This window comes from Hevea brasiliensis, chromosome 2, assembly GCF_030052815.1.
Source record: "Hevea brasiliensis isolate MT/VB/25A 57/8 chromosome 2, ASM3005281v1, whole genome shotgun sequence".
NCBI classification, from domain to species: Eukaryota; Viridiplantae; Streptophyta; class Magnoliopsida; order Malpighiales; family Euphorbiaceae; genus Hevea; species Hevea brasiliensis.
Genome location: NC_079494.1, coordinates 4,790,363 through 4,817,178, shown reverse-complemented (window position 1 = coordinate 4,817,178; position 26,816 = coordinate 4,790,363). Strand labels below are relative to the sequence as shown.

Sequence of the window (26,816 nt, the reverse complement as noted above, 5' to 3'; positions counted from 1 at the left end):
GTTTCCTTTACTTCTAAAGATCTAATCCTTCTAGTATAATTCACATTCTTTTCTATTGCTCTGTAGTCAATATTCACGCTATTACCACTTTGACAATTATTGAAGAGATCATCAAAATAATTTCTCCATATTTCTTTAATGTCCTCATCTTTCACCAACACTTTTCCTTCTTTATCCTTAATGCACCTAACTTAATTAAGTTCTTGATATTTCTTTTCTCTCCTCCTTGCTAATCTATAAATATCTTTCTGTCATTCTTTAGTTTCAAGTTTCTTATAAAACTTTTCAAATGCCTGCGCTCTTACTTGACTGACTACATTTTTTTGCCTCTTTCTTTGTTATCTTGTACTGTTTATATGCCTCATTATTATCATACTTGGGTAATTTCCTATACCATTGCCTTTTGTACTTCCTCGTTCCACCACCATGAAATATTTCAAACAAAAAAAACCTATAATTTAGAACAAATAAAAAAGGAAAGTAAACTTATTTTTGTGGGACCAAAAGAGTAAAGGAAGGAAATCATTAATTTATCAATAATGTGTTCAGTAAAATTTGTCCAATAATGGGGGAAATTTTTTTAACAAAGAACAAACGAGAATAATTACATCAGGCTAATGCAACTCTATACTTTAAAAAAAAAAAAAAAAAAAATTCCGAGTAAGGATTATACAACAGTAAGCTCTCTTTACAAAGTTTACATAGACGCCAGAAGATCTCTCATTTCTGTCACAGAAGGGATGGTTTCATTGGGATAGATCTTTGCAACAAGTTGGGCAAAACTTTCATACTTGTCCAAAAACTCCTGTCAAATCATAAGAATGCAAGATATGAATTGTATCAAGACGCCTTTCTAACTTTATTAATGGTCTGCTAGCAAATCAGACACCATATAACTACAATTTCATATAAACACATATCATTGCAATAATAACTTGTAATAAATAAGATTTAACAAGCCGTGAAAAATCATCCACTTAATCAACTTAAAAAAGGCTCATTTTCAATCTGCTCCATTGGGCTCTTTAAGTCATGGACTTCACACCAAAACTAGTTGAGTTTTGACTGATATTAGCTAGCAGGTTTTTCCACAGTGATACTCGTCCATTTGGAACTTCCAAACCTAACCCAACTTCTAGATTTGGTTTTGTACTCTTCTGGTTGTTTACCAGAAATAGAAACAGTATTCTCTTAGGATGATTTCTTTAAAAAACTCAATCGAAAAAGTCTTCAATAATATAAGGACAGGACACCAGGGAAGGGATTAATGTGCATTACTAATTTCAGTATGACGCAAAAATTCTAAAACTTCAGCTCACATGACCATTCACTTTGTTTCTGTATTACGTATCAAGTTCCATTTTTTACACAAGTGATGAAGGCAGTAATGATTTCCAACAATTTTTCATGCTAACCAAAAAGGGGAAAAGGAGGAATCAATTGCCAGATTCCCTAGGGCAAACAACAGACAGCTGAACAAGTATGCTATATCACAAGTCCATTATCATCTACATCTACATATCACAAAACTTCAATTTACAGGTTCAAAAACAGAGTATGGGATATCACTTGAATGGATGGTATCCTGGTGGGGCTTCAAGGAGGATACCATTAATGTTTTTCTCAATAGTCCATTTGGCAGTTCCTAAAACCACTTAATCCGCAACCTGGTTAAATTCTTTGTTCCCTAATAAATAATATAAGAATTTAGCAACATCCACATCACAATTACTTGTACTACTTAATGTTTTTGAAAAAGCATTATGTAATGGAGTCTCGAGATTTAATAGGAGATCAGACCTTGCATTTATCCCATAAAGAAGGTAGCAGTTTCTCCGAAGTTAAGTTCTTTTGCAACTTCTTATACATTGCACTAAGGGACTTGTCAAACTGCCAGATAAGCCAAGTAATTACAGCTCTCACATTCAGACCAGGAAAAATACATTTTAGAGGCATTAACCGACTTACCCCAGATAAACTAGCTTTCAACATCTTCCGGAGATCCATTTTTGACAATCCAAGCTGGAAAGGGATCTGAAAACAAAAAGAGCAAAGCCAAGAGTCAATAAGCACAGCATTGCACAGCATTACACATCCCATTCATACTCTGCCATATAAGAAATAGGAGACAAGCACCAAACTCCATCACTCACCACACAAAATTCCTAGAAGTAATAATATTCTTGATATTTAAATAATCAATGATTTTCTATGAAAGTTAAAGAATGTGCAAAAAAGGAAAAAGAAAAAAGGATTATCATGCAATATCACCTTGCAAAAAATAAAGCTTTATGATGCACAAAAATATAAAACTGTCAACTATAGGTGACATGTGATGACCAAAACATAACCTCTTCTGGAGTAATTGTGTACATCAAATCCTTAATCTTGCGAGCAAACTGGAAAAGCCATTCAAATTGCTGCAAAGGGCAAAGTTAATGAGCACACACATTAAAATAGAAGGAAACGACCTCACAAATAAAATGCAGGAAAAATCATAAAAGAACTAGAATTTCTTACATAATAAATGATCATGCTGATATGACGAGTACAGGCTTGCTCATAAGCTTCACTGGCCTGGTGATAAAATTTGGCTAATGTCGGAACAACATTGGCTAGGTCATACAAGCTGCAAGCAACAGCTTCTAATCAGCAGAGGTGATCATTAAAAGAAGAAAGAAAAAAAAAAGTTTAATAACATTGTTAAATTTCCAAAAAAAGAAAAAGGAAATGCCTATTTTGAAATGCTGCATAGTTCTCCAAAAGAAATATGTCGGCATATTTTAGATCTGTCTGTGCAATTTTCTCCAAAGTTACAAACATTATGCTAACGTGTCCAACAATATCCAGTGTACCCCAAAACAAGGTTAAAAATAGATGATTTTGGCAATGTTTGAAGCATTATAACTACTCAAGATTAGATTAAGAATGCTTGCTCGAAAAGACTACTCACAAATTTTGTATAAGCCTGATCAACCAAATCCTTAGATTGTCCCTGAATGTACTGTTCCATGCGAGTTGCAAACCTTTGCAGAAATGAGAACATCTTTATATGTTGTAGAATCAAATTTTCAATGATAGATAGATATACAATTTTTAAAGCCAGAATCATTTGAATCTGTTCAGAACTAAGTCAGAGATGTCAATGCTGGATAAATTTCAACAATTATCCCTGAATTTATATAATTGTAACACTAAAGTCCTTTAACTTTAAAATGTAACATAAAACTCTCTAAACTTTCAAATTTTGCACAGTAAAATCCTTCTGACTTTCAATTACTGATTTTTTAGTTAGCAACTGATGTGAATAGCTCCCGCATGGTACTTAGTTAACATTTCTATCTCCTCTTATGCAAAGTGTAAAATTATTCTCTTTATGCATGAAAAATTATTCTGTCTATAGAGAGAAGAAGGATTCAATTTACACATGGCTTGAGAGAGAAAAGAGAAATACTGAATAAGCTTCATGCTCAAACTATCCAAGTTAGTGTCTAACTGAAAAACTGGTAATTGGAGGTTAGAGTGATTTTACTGTGCAAAATTTGAAAGTTGATAGGGTTTTATGTTACATTTTTAAGTTAAGGGACTGTAATGTTACAACTAAATAAGTCCAGGGACAATTGTCAAAATTTATCCGTCAATGCCAGTTTTCAGATCAACCCAGAAGCATGAAATTATTTGCATCAGTCAACACTACATTTACAAATTAATCCACCCAGGGACATTTGCAACTCACATTACTTATTTGAAAAGCATAAGATGGAAGTTTGCTAAAAGAACAGACATCTGATCTAGATTTCCTTCGTATGTATGATAAGACCCCCATCTGCCACACATTACACTCATTTCTTTCTATCTGATGGCAGGCTTCGTCAACAAACTGCAATACAAAATCACTTGGTAAAAATGAAATAATATTGAAATTGCCAAGCCATAACTCATTTCTGTTCAGAGCTAAAACATACACGGCCGAACTGCATAGAGATTCTTGACTCTAGATCACCAAGTAAGAGACGCACAAATCCAGCTGCATCAGCCTTCTGACCAGAGAGATATCGCTTTGTAATCCCATGCATTGATATGCAGCGTAGAGTATCAATCTTGTATGCCCAATCAACAACAGCATAAAAATCTTCCTAAAAAGTCATTAAATGGAGACCTTCTACAAGTCAAAACCAAGAATTTTGAAGTAATCTACAAAAGCGCTCTCCAAATCACCAGCAATGCCTACTGCTGCTTGTAAACAACATAAAAACCCTAGATAAGATGACGGCAATCCTAGAAAATAAAATGCTTTTACTAAATCATCTTGTTATGCAACAGTGTGAGGTATACATTACTTGAATTCCATCAAGCAAGTCCTGAAGAGATTCATTTAGTGCAGCCAGATCTGCAGAATTTTTACCTAGAAAATCAAATGCGTTTACTAAATCATCTGCAGGCTATAGAAGTGGAAAAGATTCATGGTAAAAGTTAGATGCAACATTGAATTGCAATGAGGGTGCATCTGATAAAGGTTACCAACCTTACTGTCATTCTCATCAATGTCCATAATACCCAAATCATCATCATCATCCTTGTCCTCATCATTGTCATTTCCACCCCTAGTACCATTAGCAAGACCACCTAAGGGGACAAGTGTAGGAACTTCAAAGCACATGAAATGTGCAAAAAAGGAACTCTGCAGTTTGAACCATGGAAGAATAAACTCTTACTACAAAAAGTAAAGACAGAAGCAATTTTCCAATACAAGTGTATAGAAAATTACTACCTCATCCACAAGGAGTGGAATAAAAATTGTCAGCATTTTGGCATAAGCATCAGAAACTGATGGTGTATTGCTGTATGTGGACTTTGATTGGAGCCCGTGGAAGCTTCAAGCCAGACAGTTGGATTAGTTGACGCTTTTGTACTAGCACGAAGCTCGTTAGCAAACTCATGAGCCTGTAAACAAATGTGAAAACTTTCGAAACATTGCCAGTAAGAAACTCCTAAAAATATGCCCTTGTTTAGAATTTAAAGAACCAGATTTCAGTTCATTGCACAAAATAAAAACTTCAGATGTATGCATAAATACTTAAGAAGTAACTCAATGATTGCCCAGAAAAAGGAGTTTGTTGCCTGACCTCCCGGCGAAGAAGCAAGTTCAGGGAGCTACAATATGCTTTTCTCAAAGGCCCCAAGCAATTCTCATCAAGACTCTGACAGTAGAAGGCAAAAAAAGAGAAAAGTTCAGAAAGGGAAAAATGAGATGTACACTTCTAAAATTTTATTTATAGCAAAAGGACAGTAAATCAACCTTTAAATGTTGCAGTAGGCGAGCATATGTTCTGCATTTGTACCGTAAATCTGCATGATCAGGCCTCTTCAACTGCCCCCGCTGTTTATGCAGCCATACAAGCAATGCTCAATAATTACCAGCCCCAATATTCTTATTATTAAAACAAAAGCAGCACAAAGAATACATGTACCTGTGAAAAGTAACTCTTGTCACTTATCATGAAATCCACCAAACTGGTAAAGTAGTTTCTCAAGAACTCAGAAGCTCTCCTAACAAATGTAGTTTTTAATTTTTCAAGTTCTGCCCTCTTCTCTTTAACCTGTAAAACATCAGTCACTACATTAGAAAGACAATTCCACAAGCTATGTTTGTATAATCTATAGCTTCCTAATTCAGCTCCACGGGAACATTTAATCCATAAGATTGATTCATAAAAAATAAGGCAACTGTAATGGTCGGGCTCCAACCACTAGAGGAATTATCCGCTTCTGCCATAAGCCTTACGGTTTTGTCCCATAGGTGGAATGAAGAGCTTCCTAAAAGGTCACCCATCCTAGGATTTCTCTCAAGCGAGCACGCTTAACCCTGGAGTTCTTCCAACTTTCCAGGCCATTCCACCAAAAGGCACTTTTAGTGATTAGTTCCCCCATTTTATATATCATTACTTTTTGAACCCAAGATCATCTCCGTGCTTTGCCGATGTGGGATTTGCCTAAGGGACCTTTCTTTCCCCCCTTTTGGGACTCAGCGTCCTCGTCGAGGTTTGCCCCACCATCGCCCAAGAGAACACGCGAGCGGCTCTAACACTAATTGTATGAGTTTCACTTAAAAGCCTTTTAATCAATAAATTAAGAACTGAAAATTGAAATAAGATAAGATAAGATGCTCCGGCACACTGTGTGACATGCCTTGCTCGGCTACACTGTAGACGGGTAAGGGGTGTTACAGCAACAGAAAAGAGTATGATTTGTGTTCTTAGGTTTCAGTAACATGTTGCTATGAATTAGGTTCAGAATATAAAGACATTATTTACTTTAGCTGCTAGACATAGAAACATTACCAATTAATCCCTTGCACAGTATTTTTAATAATCCGCTTTCTCATTAAGCTGGCATGGAACAGTAAGGAAAAAAAAAAAAAGCAGAGTACATACAGCACGCATGTTTGCATAGTTGGGATCCAGATTAGGTACTTGGAGACCATGTAAAGCACCAGTTAACCATTCACATGCTTCAATATTTTGAAGCATTTGTGCTTCATCAAATGAACCTCCAGTTAGGCATGCTGCATACTACAGCCAATGGAACAATGTTAAAAGATGAGAAAACTTAAAACATTTAAACTTAAATTATTTGAAGACACAAAAGTGAAGGATAACATACTGCAGAAGGTACATGCAACCGTTCAAGGAGCTTATCAAGTTCTTCAATGAGTAATTTATTATTCACAGACTGCATCTCCAACTTGTTATTGCGGGTTTCGATCTGGACATCATGAAAGCAATAATCATCAATCATTAAATTTAAAATAAACATATAAAGCATTCTCCTTCAGGCTTCAGCCAATTATAGAGGCAAAATCATGACTTAATTTAATGTACATAGTAAGCCTTTAGCATCTCGAGGTGAATAATCTCTCCCTAAAATATCTCTTGCAAAGAATATCACAGAATTCTAAATCCCCTAGTGCAATGAAATGAGCTGGTTTTTCACCTTTAAAAAAAAAAGAGAGATAAATGAAGAATAAGAGAATAAACACCATTTTGTGCAATAAAAGAAGAAACATGATACACGAGGTTAGTGGTTTAAATGAATTCAAAAGCATACAAAAGTACAAGGAAAGGATGTGTCTAGAGACACAATGATACATATGCCTGCAACTGTGAAAACAATATGCCCATCGCTATAAGAACCAGCAATAGCATGACAAGTATGACATAACACAGGAGTACCAGAGAAAACAATAGTAAACACCACTTTTGTGCAAGAATGTCCTTACCGACTCAATGTCTTCTCTCATGTGTCTAAGTTTCATATTGAAGATGCCTAACCACTAATCCATATCATCAACACAATTTGTTGCTGCCTCAAGCCCTTGCAGAACCTAAAAGACCCAACAATCAAAGGAAGATAGAACAGTGTACATTTCATAACGTCAGAAGTAATATCACTAGGTAATAAACATAAACAGCATATAAAATATCACCAGTAAATGCAGCTGTTAAATATTAAAAGAACTCAACCACAAGGTACGGAGATAACATCTACAATGCACAATAAATTTTATAACAAAAACTCAACCAAAAGAACAGACATTAAACTCATAGAAACTATTACAATATTAAAACAAAAGGCTAAACTCTTGCACACAATTATACTATCAAAGGAAATACCTCTTCTATCAAAGGTTCACTTTCTAAAATAGCATGCACATTTGCAGCTTCAAGAGCATGAAGTTCACGCTTTAACCTTTCAGAAAATGCCTCTGCTTCACCAATACACATAACATAACTGCACATCATTGAATAATGAAATACATCAGGCCAGTAATAATGCAGATTGACAGGCAAAATTGATGCCATGCAGCTGCCGTCTATGACTATTCAAACATAAGGGGAAAAAGTCAAAAAGAAAAAAAAAAGAAAAAAGAAAAACCATTTTCAGCAATGAATAAGGATCAACAGTAGGGCAGACAATCATACAACCAATACACATCATAGTTCCAACAAAAATGGTATGATTGGTGAGTGCCAGAATCTAAAAGAATAGTCTGAAAAACTAATATGCACACACCACTAGGCCAGAGTAGTTTTCTACACACTAAACTGAGTTTTGAAAAGGAAAAATTCAAATAAATGAGAAGCAAGAAGGATCCTAAGGATAGATCCCCTTCTCATTTTATGGGAACCTTAGAAAGAATTCTTGCAAACTGTAAATCACAGGTGAGTACAGGGTCTGAAGCCCATGCGTGATATAACAGTTTCAGAAAACTTCATTGACCTCAGTGAAAATGTTCACCAGACAGCACCAGGAGTCTGAACTGTTCAGTTTTCACCTCCTCCATTTGTTAAAACCAGCTCTCACAGTCTCACTCGAATCTTGCATTACTAAAAGTAAGCCTTGCAGGAAAAGAAAAGGAAAAAAAAAAAAAAAGCATAATTATCAAGCAGGGCCTCCATATCCTCTTCATCAGCTTGGGAGACGAGTGCTCTTTCAACACTCACTTTCAAGTCACTTTCCGCCACTGTAGTAGCAACAGGCCCATCTTGCAGATTCCTTTTCTTGGTAACTGTAGGCGTATTTTCCTACATCAAATTAACAAGTACAAAGAATTTTAGAAGACAACAATAATGCATGAATAATGATCTGCACTTCCAAATTTGTTAGGGGAATTTCAACTTCATAAATCATACTGGCTATGAATTTCAAATTCAATCTTACCCTATAACCATCCTGTTGGAATATCACTTGTGGGAATAAGTCCCATATTGGTAGTGAACAAGAAAATTAAAGGGCATATAAATGTTGGCAAACCAAACCTAAGTCATTTCGGTGATGGAGAGCCCAGTTTCAAGCCTAGTTCAGCTTTTAGCCTGCCAATTTGACACTCACTTTGGATCATAAATCTTAACATGGTATCAGAACAGGTCAAAGCCCGATTTCGGTTTCAGATCAATTTCTAGGTGTTACAGCCGTGATTTAGTTTTTGATTTCAAGTGTCAACCGGATGTCTTGATTGCCACTTAAGAGGGAATGTTGGAATATCACTTGTGGGAATAAGTCTCATATTGGTAATGTATAAGAAAATTAAAGGGTATATAAGTGTTGACAAACCAAACCAATGTGATGGAAAGCGGAGAGGCCAGTTCAGTTTGTAGCCTACCAATTTGATACTTACACTCTTTTGGTCATAAATCTTAACACATCCTAAATATGTGAAGTGTCATAGGATCAGTAAATTCATTAGAACGTTATATTCCAACAACCCCTAACAACACACACACACACCACATAGTCATGGTTTTTAAACCCATGCACAATGTATTGTACACATGGAAGAGCATCCTAAACTTCAAAAATCAATACATATATAGAAAAAGAATTAATTTAAACATTATTTAAAAATACATATGCAAAATGATTGGTCTAATCAAACTGGGGTCATCAGGCTGCAAGCACAAGAGTTCAAATCTTGCGACTAGCCAATTCAATAAAAAAAAGGGCTAAAAATGAAAAGAATTCATATATTCCACCCAATTCATTTAAGATTGATTATGTTGAATGTTGATGGATCTAGTCAAACCTGCTGTATATATTTCATTGTTGGGGAAGAAGATGGAATTTAAATACGTATGCTACAATCTGGTCCATATCCAATCGATAATAAATTATCACGCATTGCTGCAGAACGTAATAAACTGTGGTTGAGCATCTTAGGAGTGGCCACAGTTTAGGTTTGATGAAATCATGAACCGGAACCAAACCGCAAGGGAATAGTTTGGAAGACGATTTCTGACCCACCGACTCTAGTTCGAGCCCCAACTTAAAACGGTTTAAAGGGCGGTTTGAAAAATAACAGTTTAAGACAGTTTGGAGAACGGTTTAGGAGTAATTTAAGAGTGACTTAGGCAAAAAAAATTAGAAAAAAATTTGATTGATTTAAAATTTAAATTATATTTGTAAAAATATTTTAATTTTTCTTAGTTCAATCAAAATAAAATAAGAAAAAAGAAAATGAAAATAATTTTTCTTTAAGAAAAATTTAATAAGTAAAGACTTGAACTTGATTAAAAGCTAGAGATGAAAAGACTTGAACTTGATTAAAAAGTTAGAGATGAAATTAATTTTTTTAAAGAAATTAGAAAAAGGTGCATGAATTTAATTTTGACTATATATCTCTTTAGAATTTAAAGGAATCAAAATTTTTAGTTCTATTCTTTCTTTTTTAAAAAAATTATATGATAATTGATAATTAAAAAAGTATAAAAGAGAAAAAAAAATTAAAATAGAGGGTATTGAAAATTTTATTGAGGATATAAAATAATAACAGGGTAATTGAGATAGTATTAAAAATTTTAGTGAGCATATAAAATAATAAAGTAGGAAAATTGAGAGAGTACTGAGAATTAAAAAGAGTGTAGAAAATAATTATTTAGAAAATTTGAGAGAAATTGAAAAAATATTAAGAACTAAAGAGAGTGTAGAGAATAATTGTATAGAGAATTAATGACATATAAATGAATTAGGAGTAGGGTGAGATGTTTGTTGAATTCTTTTGTATTTAAATCGCCAGTTTGGTTCGGTTCGAAACTGTAGGTTCATTCCGGTTTGGAACCACCGGTTCACAGTTCCTGAAAAATATGAACCTAAATCAAACCGCAGAAGGGCGGTTTTGGTCTAATTTGAAGCCGGTTCCGGTTTTAATCAAACCGGTTCTAGTTTGAAATCGGACCGTGACCACCCCTGGAGCATCTAGTTTAGAATTTTAAACATAAATCAGGTCAACTCTATCCAGCAAGATTCTTTAGGAAGTTACAAGAGTCATCAATACACCACTAAAGCTATGCCCTCCCCAACATTATTGAGCTTTGAAATTAAAACCCAATTTCAACTCAACTCAACTCAACTAAGCCTTTATCCCAATTTCATTGAACACCATGCTACAGAAGATAGCATACAGTTTCAAGCATTAATAACAGTAGCATACAAGGTTTTAAGTGACAGAAATATTCAGGATATTTATGGAAAAGTTCCTAAGAAAATACAGTGACCAGTAATAGTACTGAAAAAAGCAAGAAAATAGGAAAGTATCCCCAAAATAGATAAGTTACATGCTACAAGTAACAGTATTTGGTGAAAGTAAACTACAAAATCATAGGAGTGTATCTTAGCCCAAAGTGCCATCTCCACAACATCTATTCCAACTACTTTGGGTAGACGGCCAAGTACATCTTTGCAGATGTTTAAGACACAAAATATAAGACGATTACTACAAAAGAAATTTAAATGAATGAGATAAACTGAAAATAATAACTCTTTAGTAAACTAAATTCAAGAAAACTAGCAACGCATCAGATGGAGAAAATCTTCAATTTAGAACTCTTTCCTAATTCATGAAAGGAAGATGGGATGAAAGAGTTGTCACCAGCTACGCTTACCTATCATCAATGTTGCGCATAGTCCACTGACGTAGAGCAACACTCTGGCTTCTAAGATTATCAAATCCCTGTAAGTTCAGTAAGAAGCTGCATTTAAAGGGGTTTGGTGATATGAAGTTCATAACTGAAGGAGAAACCCTTTTCCCTTTTGATCAAGTGCTTCCTTAACTCAGATAGTCACCAAGCAACAAACCCAAATGTAACATAGAACTATTTCCAACGGAACAAACATCAAAGAAGCATTGCCAAGGTAAATGTACATCCACTAGGATCATTAGTTATAACCTCCACCTTTGAAAGATGCTTTAGCTTGTATAACTTCGCAGGCTGCACAATAAAACCAAAGCATCATCATCATCCTAAATCAGTACATTTATTCTTTTACTTTTTTTCTTTTCTCCAAAACCAAAAAAGAAAAAGGTAGAATTTATAGCATTTGTATGATCAATCCCCTCAAATGAACATGTAACTATTCAAGCTTTGTTGGTCATGGGTGGTAACGGAGCCAAAAACTTTAGTTAGTGGGTTCAATTTTATTTAAACATTAATACATATATAACCTTAAAAAAACTACAATTGTTCTCGACGAGTTTTCATATTTTGGAAGAGCTAAATAATCGCTTCATTATCTACACTATCAAATACACCTTTTCAATGCAGGTAACTAGACAATCATTTATCAATTGATCACCTATTCCGTTACATTTTTGCAAATAATATCTTCGAATTTTATCTTGATTATTACAATGATAGTCCAATATTTTAGTGTGCAATGCCAAATCACTATGAAGGCTTTCTAAGTCAATCTCCACGCGAGATTGCTTTGAAGATTTTTGCTCATTTTGTTACTGATGCTCAAAGGGTTTTCTTTTTGCAAGAAATTTATCTATTACCTAAAAAACAAAATATCTTTCATAATTAAATTTAATTCTTACAAAATAATAAAATAAAATAGATGCAATTTTCTTAGAATGATATTAAACTAAATGGGTCAAACAAAATAGAAATTTTGATACATATTAGATTGACATCAAACCAGTGTTATCAAGGCGAAAGGCGACACTAAGGCGATAGAGTATTCTATTGCCTTAGGCGAGAGGCGAGAGGCGAGGCGAGGGCCTTTTTGAAGCGAGGCGCCATAACCTTAATTGTTTAAATTATATATATGTATATACTTTTAAATAGTTGATAAGTAAAAAAACATATTAAAAAGAAAAAAAATATGATTTACACTATGTTTATATCTAAAATAAGAGAAATTAAAAATAGTGCACACCTGTATTTCCAGCTTAAGTATAAGATACAAGTGAAAGTATGAGACTGTAAAATTAAAATATATAGCATAAGTGAAAACACACATAATAATAAGAGATGTTAAAAAAAGAAATAGTTCATACCTGAATTTTCAGCAGATGTATATGATAAAAGTGACGCTATAAAATTATACATAATAAATAAAAAATTAGAAATAAGTCATAAGTCACATAATAGAAAATATAAATTATAGAATTTCAGACATTAATACATAAAAATAAGTTGTAAGTCATAATAAACAAAATGCAATAAGTACATAAAAAACTTATAACTAAAACTACTCATCATCAAGATTTCCAAAATCATCTTCATTTTCAACAACGGCCATCACAAATTCTTCCTCCTCTTCATCATCATCAACTTGCAAAGAGGATGCACCTCTCATTGCACGAGGCCTTCGAAATGATAGAGTTTCAACTGGTGGTGTTGATCTTGCAGCCGATCTCGATTCATAACAAGATTCAGAAACTCCAGCTGCTCTACCAACATCACCCCAGGTCAATACGTCATTCATGAAAATAAGAGAATCATCATCATCATCATCCCCATCACCTTTTTCTAATTCACCAAGCAACCATTCATTACTCTCATCAATATTTGCCAAATCAATAGGTGTTGTAATATCCCCAAAAGTGTGTCGGCGTAGCAACACTCTATTGTACTTCACATATACCAAATTGTCCAAGCGTTCTTGAAATAGCCGATTTCTTTTCTTACTATGAAGCTGTCATTTATTTCTGATAACAAATAAGTTAAACTTCAAACTCAAAAGGCTAAAGATAAAATAACAAATTAAGAAATCTATATATATATATTACTTACATGCTCAAATACACTCCAATTTCTTTCGCAACCACTTGCACTACATGTGAGACTCAGAACCTTTACAGCAAACTTTTGTAGGTTTGGAGTTGAAGAACCATATGTTTTCCACCAAGCAGCTATTAAAATATAGAACCAATGATTGTTAAATTCATGATATAAATTAATAAATGAGCAAAATGAAAAATTAATAAGAATAAAAATAATAACTGGAGATTTGGTTGTTCTTCCTCTAATAGTGAAGGAAAACCAAAGGTCCTCAGAATCGCCTTGTATTTCTCAATTTCATCAAGAATCATATCAACTTTTGCTGAATTTTTTTCCATTTTATGAATGCATGAAAGCAATCTGTATTGACCTCTTCATCGATTCAATTCTCATCTTATTTGGATAAAAATTCAAGATTCAAAAATATCCAAAGAAGATGCAAAGGACGATGCAATTGAAGTGACCATCTCGCATCAATAATCTCAAAAATGCTCTTGTATTTCTCTTCATTGCCATTGAGTGAGTTGGCAATGGCTTCTTTAGCCCTATCCATGGCTTCATAAATATATCCCATAGCTGGTTTTTTTTCATTATCAACAAGTCGAAGCACACGAACAAGAGGACCGGAAACCTTAAGAGCATAAACAACATGATTCCAGAAGGCAGGACTCAAAACTGTCCTTTCACACTTTTTGCCTTTCACCTCTTTAGCCCATTTACTAGTTGTCCAACTTTCTGAAGTAAACATTTTTCTAATGTTAGCTTTCTGAAGATGAATCCTTCCCAGTGTAATAAAAGCAGTAGCAAATCTAGTTTACTCTTGCCTTAGCAATTCTACTCCATTAGTAAACTTCCGCAACATATTTAGAACTCCTGAAGAGCCATATGTGAAACCAGTAAGCTCAACAGCTTTGCAGAATGTTTCTTTGAAAACACGGATCTTAAAGATATCCTCCAACATCAAATCTATACAATGAGCTGCACATGGAGTCTAGTATAGATGAGAAAATTTTGCTTCCAATATTCTCCCTGTCATAAACAAGTAGAAAAATTCATTCCATTAATAATAAAAATAAAATGATATTTTTTTTAGTAATATAAAAAATTAAATAAAAATTTTACCTGTTGCAACATTATTTGATGCATTATCTATAACAACTTGAACTACTTTTTCAGGACCAATTTCCATCAATTCTTTCTCAATCAAACTAGCCAACAATCTCAATCAAACTAGCCAACAATGCCGCCGTCTTTGATTCATCATTTGCATCAACTGATTTAATAAATACACTTCCCTTTGGACTATTAGCCAAGAAATTAATCAAGGTTCTCCCTTTTCTATCCGTCCATCCATCACACATCAATGTACATCCATAATTTTCCCATTCTTCTTTATGAGAGTCGAGAAGATCATTTATGATTTGCACTTCTTTGTTAAGTAACCGAACTCTAACCTCATGAAAACTTGGAGGTTTTATTTCTTTCCCATAATTTCCAATTGCTCGAATCATTTCCCCAAAGCTATCATAATTCACAGCATTAAAAGTTATTCCCACATCATACATCCATCGTGCTATGGCAACACAAGCACGCTCCCTTAACTCCTTTTTAGCTGGACTATTTTCATCAATGGTAGTTTGCCTCATATTTTTTCCCAAAACAGCAGATCTAGGGGAAAAATAACAATCAATAGGCCCTCTACTACTTTGTGGTGGTAAAACTTTTGGTTTTTTAAAAGCACTAGTACCTGTAACTTCCAGTACTTGCCTTCTTCTTTCACTGCCAATTTCTTGCATCAACTCTTCCTCTTCCTCATTTTCATCTAATCCCGATTTCAACATCATCAAATTCAGGTGGTCTTTACATATTCATAATTGATTTTTGCTCTCTTTTTTTAGCAATGAATTCCTGCATTTGATTCCTTACATCTTCTGGACATTTTGGACACCGAATTACATTTTTGTAACCTCCAGCAAGATGTTGCTTGATTCTATCAATTCCTCCTTTATAAACTTTCATACAGTACATGCATTGAAGATCATTGGTATTGTTTTCACTAACTTGAATTACATGTGCCCATCCTGGGTCCGTTCTTCTACTACTAGCAGAAGATCCAGATGTATTATTCTTATCACCCATTTATAATCTAACAAAAAAATTAACAAGAATAAAAAATAAATTAATTAACAACAAATTAACAATATCCAATATAAATTAAATAAGTAATTAACAAGATTAATAAGTAAAAAGTAAAACAGTAAACTAATTAACAACAAATTAACAATGCCCATATAAATTAAACAATTAATTAATAAGAACAAAAAGTAAAATCATAAATTAACAATGCCTATATAAATTAAACAATTAATTAATAAGAACAAAAAGTAAAATCATCAAATTAATAATAAATTAATAATACCATATAAAATAAACTAATGTCTAATTAACAAGACAAAAGTAAAACTAATTAATCTAACAACTAATTAACAATGATAAGAAGTAAAAAGTAAACTAATTAACAACAAAGTAATAATATCCATATAAATTACACAATTACTTACTAAGAACAAAAAGAAAAATAATCAAATTAACAATAAATTAATAATACCCATATAAAATAAACATCTAATATCTAATTAACAAGAAAAAAGTAAAATTAATCAAATTAAAACTAATTAACAACAAGAACAAGTAAAAGGTAAACTAATTAATAATAAATTAACAATACCCATATAAATTAAACAATTAATTAACAATAATAAAAAGATAAAAAATTAAATTAACAATAAATTAATAATACCTATATAAAATAAATAAATAATTAATAAATAATGTCTAATTAACAAGGTAAAAAGTAAAACTAATCAAATTAATAAGAATAACAAATAAAAATTAAACTAAATACCAACAAATCAACAATACCCATATTAATTAATCAACTAATTAAACAAGAATACAAAGTAAAATAATCAATTTACCAATACCCATAAAATTTAAATAATTAATTAACAAAAATAAAATAAATAAATAAATAAATAAATAAATAAATAATAATAACTAATTAATTAAAAGGAGGAGAAGGAAAAAAAAAAGAAAAAATAAAAAGGGACTGCTGAAAAAAGAAGGATAGGAGAGAGAGAAAAAAAAAAGAAAAAATAAAAAACAGAGCAGCAGGAAAGGGACGTGAGATCGAACAGAGGAGAGCAGCAGTAGAAGAAAAGTGGAGAGGGAGAGAAAAAAAAAAAAAAAAAAAGGGGACGTGAGAGCGATCGAACAGAGCAACGGCAAACAGCGCAGCAGGAAAGAAAAAAAAAAGACTTGAGAGAGAGATCGAACAGAGGTGGAGAGGGAGAAAAAAAAAAAAAAGAAAGGGACGTAAGAGAGAGAGAGATCGAAGCGGGAGAAGAAGAAGAAGAAGAAGAAGAGAGAGAGAGAGAGAGAGAGAGAGAGAGAGAGAGAGCGTACCTGTTGTCGTCGTGAAGTCGAGGTTGAGCCGTTGAGGAGAAAAGCGTCGTGTCTCTGCTGGTGGAATGGCTGCATCAGGTACGCAGATAGGTTTATTGACTTTTTAATTTAAAAAAAAAAAAAAAAAAAACTTACCGTTGCTGTGAAGAGGCGTCACCTCTCGCCTGCGTCGCCTCTCGCCTCTCCGGCCGGAGGCGTCGCCTCCTCCAAGCCGAGCCAAGCGTTCCAGTCGAGGCGACAGAGGGGCGCCTCGCCTCGCCTCGCCTCGCCTCGCCTGGGCGCCTCGCTCGCCTTTGATAACACTGCATCAAACTAAATGGATTGAAATAATTTCTATTTGACTAATTTATTAAAATTTATGCTAATTAAGTCAAGGAAACAAAATAATACCCATACAATAAAGTAAAGAGGAATTCTAATAATTTAGCTAATTTATAAATTACAAATCAATTATCAATTGAAGTTAGCAAAATTAGAATAATACCATGACCTTTTGCACTTAGAGACTCTTTTGTGTTGTGGAATGACAAGAACCAAGCCAAAATTGGTGAGATTAATAAATGGGATGAAAAGAGAGAGTTTGAGAAAGAAGTAGAGGGGTGAATGAGAGAGAGGAGCTGCTTAGCTTGGCTTCTTGGAGACTCTTCACTCTTGAATTGTGGGTTTAAAAATTGATGTGTTGGACACTCTTTTAGCAAGTATGTGAGAAAAATAGAACAGAAAAAAAAACATTGAGAATGATTGAAAAGCTTGATTATTCCCTCAAGCCAATGGTATCAATTTATAATTTGTACAGGACAACTAAATAGGAAATACAATCCTAATTAAATACGTAATTATAGCCACGATTCTAGCACCTAAATATATTCACACAATCACTACAGATACACATATCCTAGCTATTTATGGTACATATCTTAACACTCCCCCTCAAGCTGGAGCATACAAATCATATGCTCTAAGCTTGTTACAAATATATTCAATCCGAGAGCCTCTGAGAGACTTTGTCAGGATATCTGCTAATTGGTCATTTGAGCTAGCAAAGCTAGTGGCAATACACCCAGATTCAATCTTTTGTCTAATGAAATGACAATCCACCTCTATATGTTTCGTTCTCTCATAAAACACTGGATTAGAGGCAATGTGAAGTGCAGCTTGATTGTCACAAATTAGCTGCATTTGTTAAGTTCCCCATACTTCAACTCTTGGAGAAGTTGTTTCAACCATATAAGTTCACAAGTTGCCAAAGGCATAGCTCGATATTCTGCTTCTGAACTTGACCTAGCAATCACATCTTGCTTCTTACTTTTCTAAGAAATCAAATTACCTCCAATCATAATGCAATATCCTGAAGTAGACCGTCTGTTTGAAGGAGAACCTGCCCAATCTGTATCTGAGTAACCAATAATTTGTGAATGACCCTTGTCTTCATATAATAGGCCTTGTCCTGGAACTCCTTTAATATATCTGAGAGCTCCTTTAATATATCTGAGTATCCGAATAACTGCATCCCAATGACTACCACATGGTGCTTGAAGGAACTGACTGACCACACTTACAGCAAATGAGATGTCTGGGAGTGTGATTGTAAGATAATTGAGTTTTCCAACCAATCTCCGGTATCTACCAGGATCCTCCAATGGCTCCCCCTGTCCAGGAACAAGTTTGACATTTGGATCCATAGGAGTATCTGCGTGTCTACAATCTAACATGCTCGTCTCTGTCAATATATCAAAAGCATATTTCCTTTGAGAAATGGCGATACCTGTCTTGGATTGTGCCACTTCAATCCCCAAGAAATACTTTAGCTTCCCAAGATTCTTAGTCTAAAAATGATTGGACAAGTGTTGTTTGAGTTTTGAGAACCCAACATAATCATTTCCTGTAATAACAATGTCATCAACATAAACAACGAGATAAATGCACTTATCATGGCCATTATGGTGGAAAAATTCCGAATGGTCAGCTTCACTTCGAGACATTCCAAATTGTTAGACTACAGTATTGAACCGTCCAACCCATGCTTTCGAAGATTGTTTCGAGCCATATAAAGAACGCCGTAGGCGACACACCAAACCGGACTCCCCCTGAGCAACAAATTCTGGTGGTTGCTCCATATAAACTTCCTCAGCTAGCTTGCCATGTAAAAAGGCATTTTTGATATCCAGTTGATGAAATAGCTAGTGATGGATGGCAGCCAAGGAAATAAGAAGGCGAACCGAGACAATCTTAGCCACGGGAGAGAACATATCACTGTAATCAAGGCCAAAGATCTGAGTATAGCCTTTTGCAACAAAGCAAGCTTTAAGTCTATCAATCTAGCCATCTGGCCCTACCTTGACTGTATAAACCCATCGACAGCCAACAATAGATTTTCCCTTCGATAATGGCACCAAATCCCGAGTGCATTATCCCAAGTGCAGTCATCTCTTCAATCATTGCATTACACCATCCTGGATGTTCCAAAGCTTCTCTAACAGTCTTAGGTATAGATACATTAAACAAAGCGGTGACAAAAGCATAGTAAGAAGGAGACAAACGATGATAACTCACAAAATTATAAATAGAATGAGAATTTTGTGACGAACAAATACCTTTTCGGATGGCAATGAGAGGAGTAGCATCGTCTGTTGAAGGCGAGATCGGAATAGGTGAAGATGAAGGAGGGCGAGAGTCACTAGGAGCCGGTGTTGTACCTGTATCAAGCAAATGAGCATCAATGGTGTTAGTGGGAGGATGAGGACGACATGAATTGACGTGTAGAGGTGGAGGACCGATTAGTGGTGGAGGAAGAGTAGGAACTGCTAAGGCAGTGGGAATAAAAACCTTGGATGCGGTGTTGAAGGAAAAATAAAGAGATGTTTCAAAGAAGGTTACATCAGCTAACACAAAGCATTTATTTATAAGTGAATTGTAGCATTTGTAACCTTTTGAAGTCTAGAATATCTCAAAAAGACACATTTTATTGATTTGGGCTGAAGTTTGTCTTTGTCAGGAGTGTGATCATGAACAAAACAAATACAACCAAATACACGCAGGAACAACTGATGGGCATCTTGGTCGGGGAACAAAATGGAATGAGGACTTTGATTCTGCAAAACAGAAGAAGGCATTCGGTTAATTAAGTAACAAGCAATAAGAATAGCATCTCCCCAAAAATGAAGAGAAACATTATGGTGAATGAGTAAAGTGCGGGCAGTCTCAACTAGATGACGTTTCTTTCATTCGGCAACCCCATTTTGTTGAGGGGTATGGGCACATGAAGTTTGATGAGTAATACCCTGAGAAGATAAGAAATGAGTAAAGGGAGTAGACAAATATTCTTTTCCATTGTAACTACGAAATATTTTAATAGAAACACCAAATTGATTACGTATTTCAGTAGAGAATTTTTGAAATATAGAGAATAATTCAGAATGAGTCTTCATTAAAAATAACCAAGTGCAACGAGAATAATCATCAACAAAAATAACAAAATAATGAAATCCCAAAGTTGTACTGATACGACTTGGACCCCAAATGTCTGAATGGACAATTTCAAACATAGACTTAGCCCTATTATTGACTCGCTTGGGAAAGGAAACACGACTTTATTTCCTAAGTTGACAGGACTCATATTCAAAAGAAGATAAACTAGAAAGATTAGGAACTAATTTTTGCAATTTGGCAAGACTCGGATGACCTAGACGATTGTGAAGAAGATCAACGGAAGTGGTAGAGGCAAGAGCAACTAGAGAATTTGAAGTAGAAAGATGGTACAACCCTTGTGACTCACATCCTACTCTAATCATCTTCCACGTACTCTAGTCCTGCACAACAACAAAGTCAGCTGTAAAGGTGACAGAACAATTGAGAGTTTTAGTCAATTTACTCATGGAGATTAAATTATATAGGCATTACAGAACAGTTGAGATTTTAGTCAATTTACTAATGGAGATAAAATTATATAGGCATTCTGGAGTGAACAAAACTGTGGTTAAAGGAATAGGTGGAAAATTTTTTACTTCTTCTATGCCCTTAAATAAAGTTTGTGAACCATTAGCCAAAGTAACTTTAGACAAAACCGGAGGAGAAACTAGAGATGAGAAAAAACTTTTGTCACCAGATATATGATCAGAAGCACCAGAGTCTAGAATCCATGGACCAGTAAGCAAAGACTGTGTTGGACAAGCAAAGAAATTACCAGAATGAGCACTGCTAGAAGATTGCTATTTGACTGTTTGATATTGCAAATACTCCTTGTAATCAGCTCCAGTTACTAGGATAGAATCTGACACCTGATCCTTTCCATTAGGTAATGGAAGAATACCATTTTCACCGGATTGAGCCATATGAGCAGCTGATCGGCCCACATTATTTGACTAAATGTGGCGTGGTGGTCGATCATGAAGGGCCCAACAAGTGTCTCAAGTATGATTACTCTTATCACAATAAGTGCAATGGAGCTTTTTACCCTTGCCTCTCTGATAAGTACCCTGTCTCAGTTGGTTTCCACTTTGTGCAGCTAAAATTGAAGATTCAATTCCAGAGAAATTATTCTTATTGAGTGAGATGCGTAGAAGCCGAGCAGACACATCCTCTAAAGTGGAAACAATCGGACTAATTAATATCTAGTCTCTAAAAGAATCAAGGTCAGGTCTTAGCCCAATCAATGCCAAAACCATGAAGAACCTGTCCCGCTGTTACTCAGAAATATTATCAGTACATGGCATGATAGAATTAAATTTATCTTTCAGTGATTCTACCTGTCCCAAATAATTAGACATATCTTGTTTATTTTGCTGCAGATGAACCATATCTGATATTACCTCATAAATACGCTGCACATCATTTATATATAAGGTTTTCGCCTTAGTCCAGACCTTGCAATAGGTTTTACAAGACTGAAAAATAAAATATTAAGTAATTTTGGGTCTAGAGAATGCCACAAAAGACTATATAATTGAGCATCAATCTTAGTCCAATTAGTTCTATTTGTTAAAGCTATATCTATGGCATTTTTAACCAAGTAGTCATCATACCCCTACCCCATAAACCATAATTCCACTGATGCAACCCAAGACATATAATTTTGACTTCCTACTAATTTAACAGTAGTAATAGCTGGTGAATTACCAATGGAAGAAAATATGGATTTGAGAATCTCAGAACCTGTGTTGGATATGGGTTTGAGAATTTCAAAACCTGTGTTGGAGGTTGTATTGGAGGATTTCTCAATCTCAGACATGTTGGCAAGAGAAGCACACTGAAATGTTGCTCAGAAATACGTCAGAAAAGCCAACTGTATGAAGAAGTAGTGACAAAAAAGTGAGAAACAGGTGACGAGACCAACGTGGTTGAGGTCGCCTGAGGTGGGCGAGTCGACGGGAAGAAGCGCCGGTGAGATACTGTCGCCGAAGAGGGCTCACACGCCGACGCGTGTGACGGCAGGCTGACAGTGCGTGACGGAGCGTGAAGGCTCGTGTACCAGAGTCTTTCGCCAGCGGTCAGTGGAGAGGCCGATCCTGGGTTGGGTAATCCACTAGGCTAGGCTGTTACAGCCACAGACTCCCAGAAAGTGAACGGAAAAAGAGAGAAAGTTCCTCCCTATGAGGACTTTGTTTCAGATTTCAAATCAGACCCATCGGGAGCTCTGATACCATGTCAGAAAAATAGAACAGAAGAAGAATATTGAGAATGATTGAAGAGCTTGATTATTCTCTCAAGCCAATGGTGTCAATTTATAATATGTACAGGACAACTAAATAGGAAATACAATCCTAATTAAATACGTAATTATAGCCATGATTCTAGCACTTAAATATATTCACATAATCACTACAGATACATATATCCTAATTATTATTTATGGTACGTATCTTAACAGGGCAAATCAGCATTTTTTTTTTTTATCGAAGTGGGTCACTACTTAAAAAAAATTGAAGTGGAGTCAAAGGAGCTTTAGAGTGGGGTCAAAAAACCTTAATAACATATAATATATGAAAAAAAAAAATTAGTGGGGACAATTGACCCCACTACAAAAGTTGTGGCACCTCCACTGGGAATGGGTGAAACATGTTAGATGACTCCATTTGCAACAAAGGCCATAAGCAAATGTATTTACACCATGCAATATTGCAATAAAAGTAAAAATGACCTCAAGTACTCCTCTAGTGGAATATTTTAAGACTCGAAGAAATGCTTTAGTCTGATTACCCTTTGATTTTGCTGTAAAAAACAAATTTTTTCATTGAAACCACCAGAGAGCAACCAGATATTTTGTCAATTGAAAAAGAGGATGATCAATACTGTAGCATCTTATCAACTTCTTAGTGTAACACTAGGCTGCTATAGGGCACCCAGATGTGAAATTTCCAAGCAACAGCACAGTACAGTAAACTAAAGTATGATTTAGAGGAACCAAACTTTAATACGGTCAAGTGTCTGATTCTATAATGACAGCACAATTAAGCTTTTAAAAATATCAAGTTTCAAAATGAAATTTACGACAAAGCATATCAAATCTCCCACGTACAATGCTAAAAACTCTTTCCCCTACTGCTCCAACAGCTTTCCATTAGCAATTCCAAGTATTTCCGCAAAGTTCAAGTTTCTAATATTTTTAATATAAGTATAGTATGCATAAAAAAAATGACAAGTATAACACGTTGCAACTCGTTCAAGTTTCTGAATGTTATTGTTCTTTTCATAAACCTAACCACTTGGGGCCTCCAAGCAATCAGTGAAAATACACTATCCCATGCTAAAATGCCATCGAGCAAACTGATTAACAATGTGATTTAAATATTATCAAAATCTCACTCTTAGAGCACTGATACGAGACAGAAATTGCTTTACTTCTAAATGTCAAAAGAGCCGCTCATCATCCAGACATCCCATCCGTTTAATCGATCTATGCTTATTAATTTGACTAACTATAGTGCCTATTCAATAGCAACAGTCGGAGCTAAACTTTTAACAGTGGCTAGAAATGTCGCTAATGGATTAGCTCTATATAGCTTGAAATTTCCCCAGACACCAGGAAACAAGTAACTCAAATCCAATAAGAAACAAATCGGGAAGATTATGTGTAAGCAAGAATGCAAAAGAATGATCAGAAGAACAAAAACGGAAAAAGAAAAATAGGCATACTAGAGATAGCGAGAACTCTAGGCTTGGCCATTTGGCGACCTAACTTGCCAGATTTGCCCCAGATCCCTTGGCTCTTGGCAACGCGGATCGACATGACGATCTTCTGCTTGGTGCCTTCGATTACTGCCTCGCAGGCCTTTCTGAGCTCGTCGTCATCAGCGCTCGATTTCGCCATTTTTCAGTTGCTTAGCAGAATTCGGTTCAAATTCAAAAATCGAATCAAATCGAGTCAATTTTATTTAATCGATTTGATTTTAAAATTTAATATGTTCGATTTGATTTTACATTATAAAAATTTCAGTTATTTCGATTAGGTTCGATTTGAAAGAGAAAAAATTAATTAAATCAAATCGAATAGAATAGTAATTTATATAGTCAAATAAAACTAAATCGAATAGAATCGATTTTTGAATTGATTTAATTTTATGAAAAAATTATGAATTATATTTAATTTTATATATATTAATTGTTTAATTTCCTTGATTAATGATTATTAGGTTCAAATCAAAATTAAAATTAGATCAAATAACTTAAAAATTAAATTTAAATTAAAAATTAATAAAAAAATCAAACCAATTAATTTAAATCAAATTAAATTAAAATAGAGTAATTCAATTCAATTTTTTATCTATTTTAATTCGATTTAATTTTTGAAATTTATAATTTAATTTTTATAATTTAATTTAATTTAATTAAATTAAATTCGATTCGATTTAAATCAAATTTTCACCTCTACTTAGCTCGCCCAGGCGTGAAAGTTGAGAGAGAGAGATACAGATGAGCAAGCGTGTGTAGTTTTGGTTGTTTTGTAATGTTTCATTGTTTCTTATTTGTTAATCTAATTGATTTTCATTTTTCTTATCTGTCACTGTTTTCGGCTTGGGCTTTGTAGCGTTGTCCCATCTCCTCCTACACCAGTAGGCCTATTTGGCATTATTTTGGCAGTCAGAAATCATATTTTTAAATATATTAATTAAAAAAATATTAAAAAATAATTTAAAATTAAAGTTAAAATATTTTAATTATGAAAACAAAACAGTTTTTTTAGAATTATTCTTTAATTACATTTAAAATAATATTTTTATTTAAAAAAAGTAATTAATTTTGTCCCTCTAATTTTAATGTCAAATGAGTATTAAACTACTAAGCTAATTAAATTATATATTTAACTTATATTTGATAGAGCATAATATAATATAATATAATTAATTATATAATATAATTAAAATTATAATGTAATTGTCATTATATTTATCTATTTAATTATAAAATAAAAATAAAAATATTATAATATAATGATAATTTTTATTTTAATATTTAATTTATCTATAATGTTAATAATAAGTGGTAATGAATCTAGCGATTGGTAGTCAATGATAGTGGTGACAGAGATGATGATAGTTTAATGGTGGTAGTGGTAGCAAGATGAGGCACTGGTGGTGGTAATGTTTATGAAGTGATAAATATGACACTAACTAAATGGTGATAACAGTCGTTAAATGATAATCATAACAATGGTGGTAATAAGATTGTGGTTGTGATGGTGATGATTATGACAGTGGTAACAGAGTAGGAATAATAGTGGTAGTGGTAGTAATGAGTGCAATGATGATAGTGATAGTATTGACAATAAATTAAAAAATCAAAATAAGTAATTATAATTACATAACTATTATATTATTTTAAATATATTAATTATATTATATAATTATCATTTCATTACGTCAAATTTTAAAGTTTTAAATATTTTATTTTTCATTAAATTTGTGAGTTGATAAATCTTTTCCTTTAAAATCTCCTATTACCTTTAAAAATTTACATTTTCCCTTAATACAGAGAAAAATTTTACTTTAAAAATCTTATTTTAAGAATTCATATTTCATTTTAATGTTTACAAAAGATTAATTCAGTCTAGACTCGTGGTTGCTCTTCTTAATAAGTATCTTTTACAAAAATTGAGAGCAATAGATCCTAGCCTAACCCTTTCAGTTTCATTTTTCTTTTAACCGGACTTGCTATTGGACTTCTTAACATTTTAAAATGAGGAATAAATTTTGATAACTGTTTCTAAATTTATCTAGTTGTAATATTACAATCTCTCAACTTAAAAATGTAACATAAAATCTCATCAACTTTCAAAATTTGCACAATAAAATCCCCTTTACCTCAAATTATTAGTTTTTCAGTTAGACGTTGATTGGATAGTTCCAGCATGAAACTTGATCAGTATTTCTTTTTTTTCTCTCATGCCATGTATACATTGAATCATTTTTCTTTTTATAGACAAAATAATTTTTCATGTATAAAGAGAATAATTTTATATTTTGCATAAAAGATGAGAGAGAAATGTTGACTAAGTACCATACGAGAGATATTCACATCAATTTCTAACTGAAAAATCAGTAATTGAAAATCAGAGGAATTTTATTGTGTAAAATTTAAAAATTTAGAAGGTTTTATATTACATTTTAAAATTAAAGGATTACAGTGTTACAACTATATAAATTCAGAGACAGTAGTTAAAATTTATCATTAAAATGAGCCACGAAGAGAAGCATCACATGCCTCAATTTAGATTGTTATCTTATTTTAGTCATTTAATTTTAATTTATTAAAATAAAATCTCTTAATTTTTATTTTATTTCAAAAATGTAAAGA

At 33.6% G+C, this 26,816-nt stretch overlaps 2 protein-coding genes across 2 annotated transcripts; both read right to left on the bottom strand.

Moving 5' to 3' along the window:
- Positions 1 to 509: 509 nt before the first annotated feature.
- LOC110671162 (exocyst complex component SEC3A) lies at positions 510 to 24,916 on the bottom strand. The gene is given in 27 exon segments (XM_058133106.1): positions 510 to 805; positions 1,801 to 1,890; positions 1,969 to 2,034; positions 2,352 to 2,420; positions 2,521 to 2,629; positions 2,735 to 2,827; positions 2,937 to 3,046; positions 3,821 to 3,880; positions 3,966 to 4,136; positions 4,341 to 4,405; positions 4,522 to 4,681; positions 4,772 to 4,839; positions 4,842 to 4,944; positions 5,127 to 5,201; positions 5,300 to 5,380; positions 5,472 to 5,600; positions 6,435 to 6,572; positions 6,664 to 6,765; positions 7,280 to 7,384; positions 7,674 to 7,794; positions 8,443 to 8,585; positions 11,149 to 11,269; positions 11,439 to 11,506; positions 11,685 to 11,765; positions 23,164 to 23,234; positions 24,159 to 24,349; positions 24,900 to 24,916. Coding segments are annotated over 26 exon segments (2,682 nt in total). The 5' UTR covers positions 24,334 to 24,349; positions 24,900 to 24,916; the 3' UTR covers positions 510 to 697.
- Positions 14,005 to 16,180, bottom strand: LOC131172149 (uncharacterized). The gene is made up of 2 exons (XM_058133101.1): positions 14,685 to 16,180; positions 14,005 to 14,591 (listed from the first exon to the last, which is right to left on the bottom strand). The coding sequence occupies exon 1, from the start codon at positions 15,404 to 15,406 to the stop codon at positions 14,771 to 14,773; it is 636 nt and encodes a 211-aa protein (XP_057989084.1). The 5' UTR covers positions 15,407 to 16,180; the 3' UTR covers positions 14,005 to 14,591; positions 14,685 to 14,770.
- Positions 24,917 to 26,816: the final 1,900 nt, after the last annotated feature.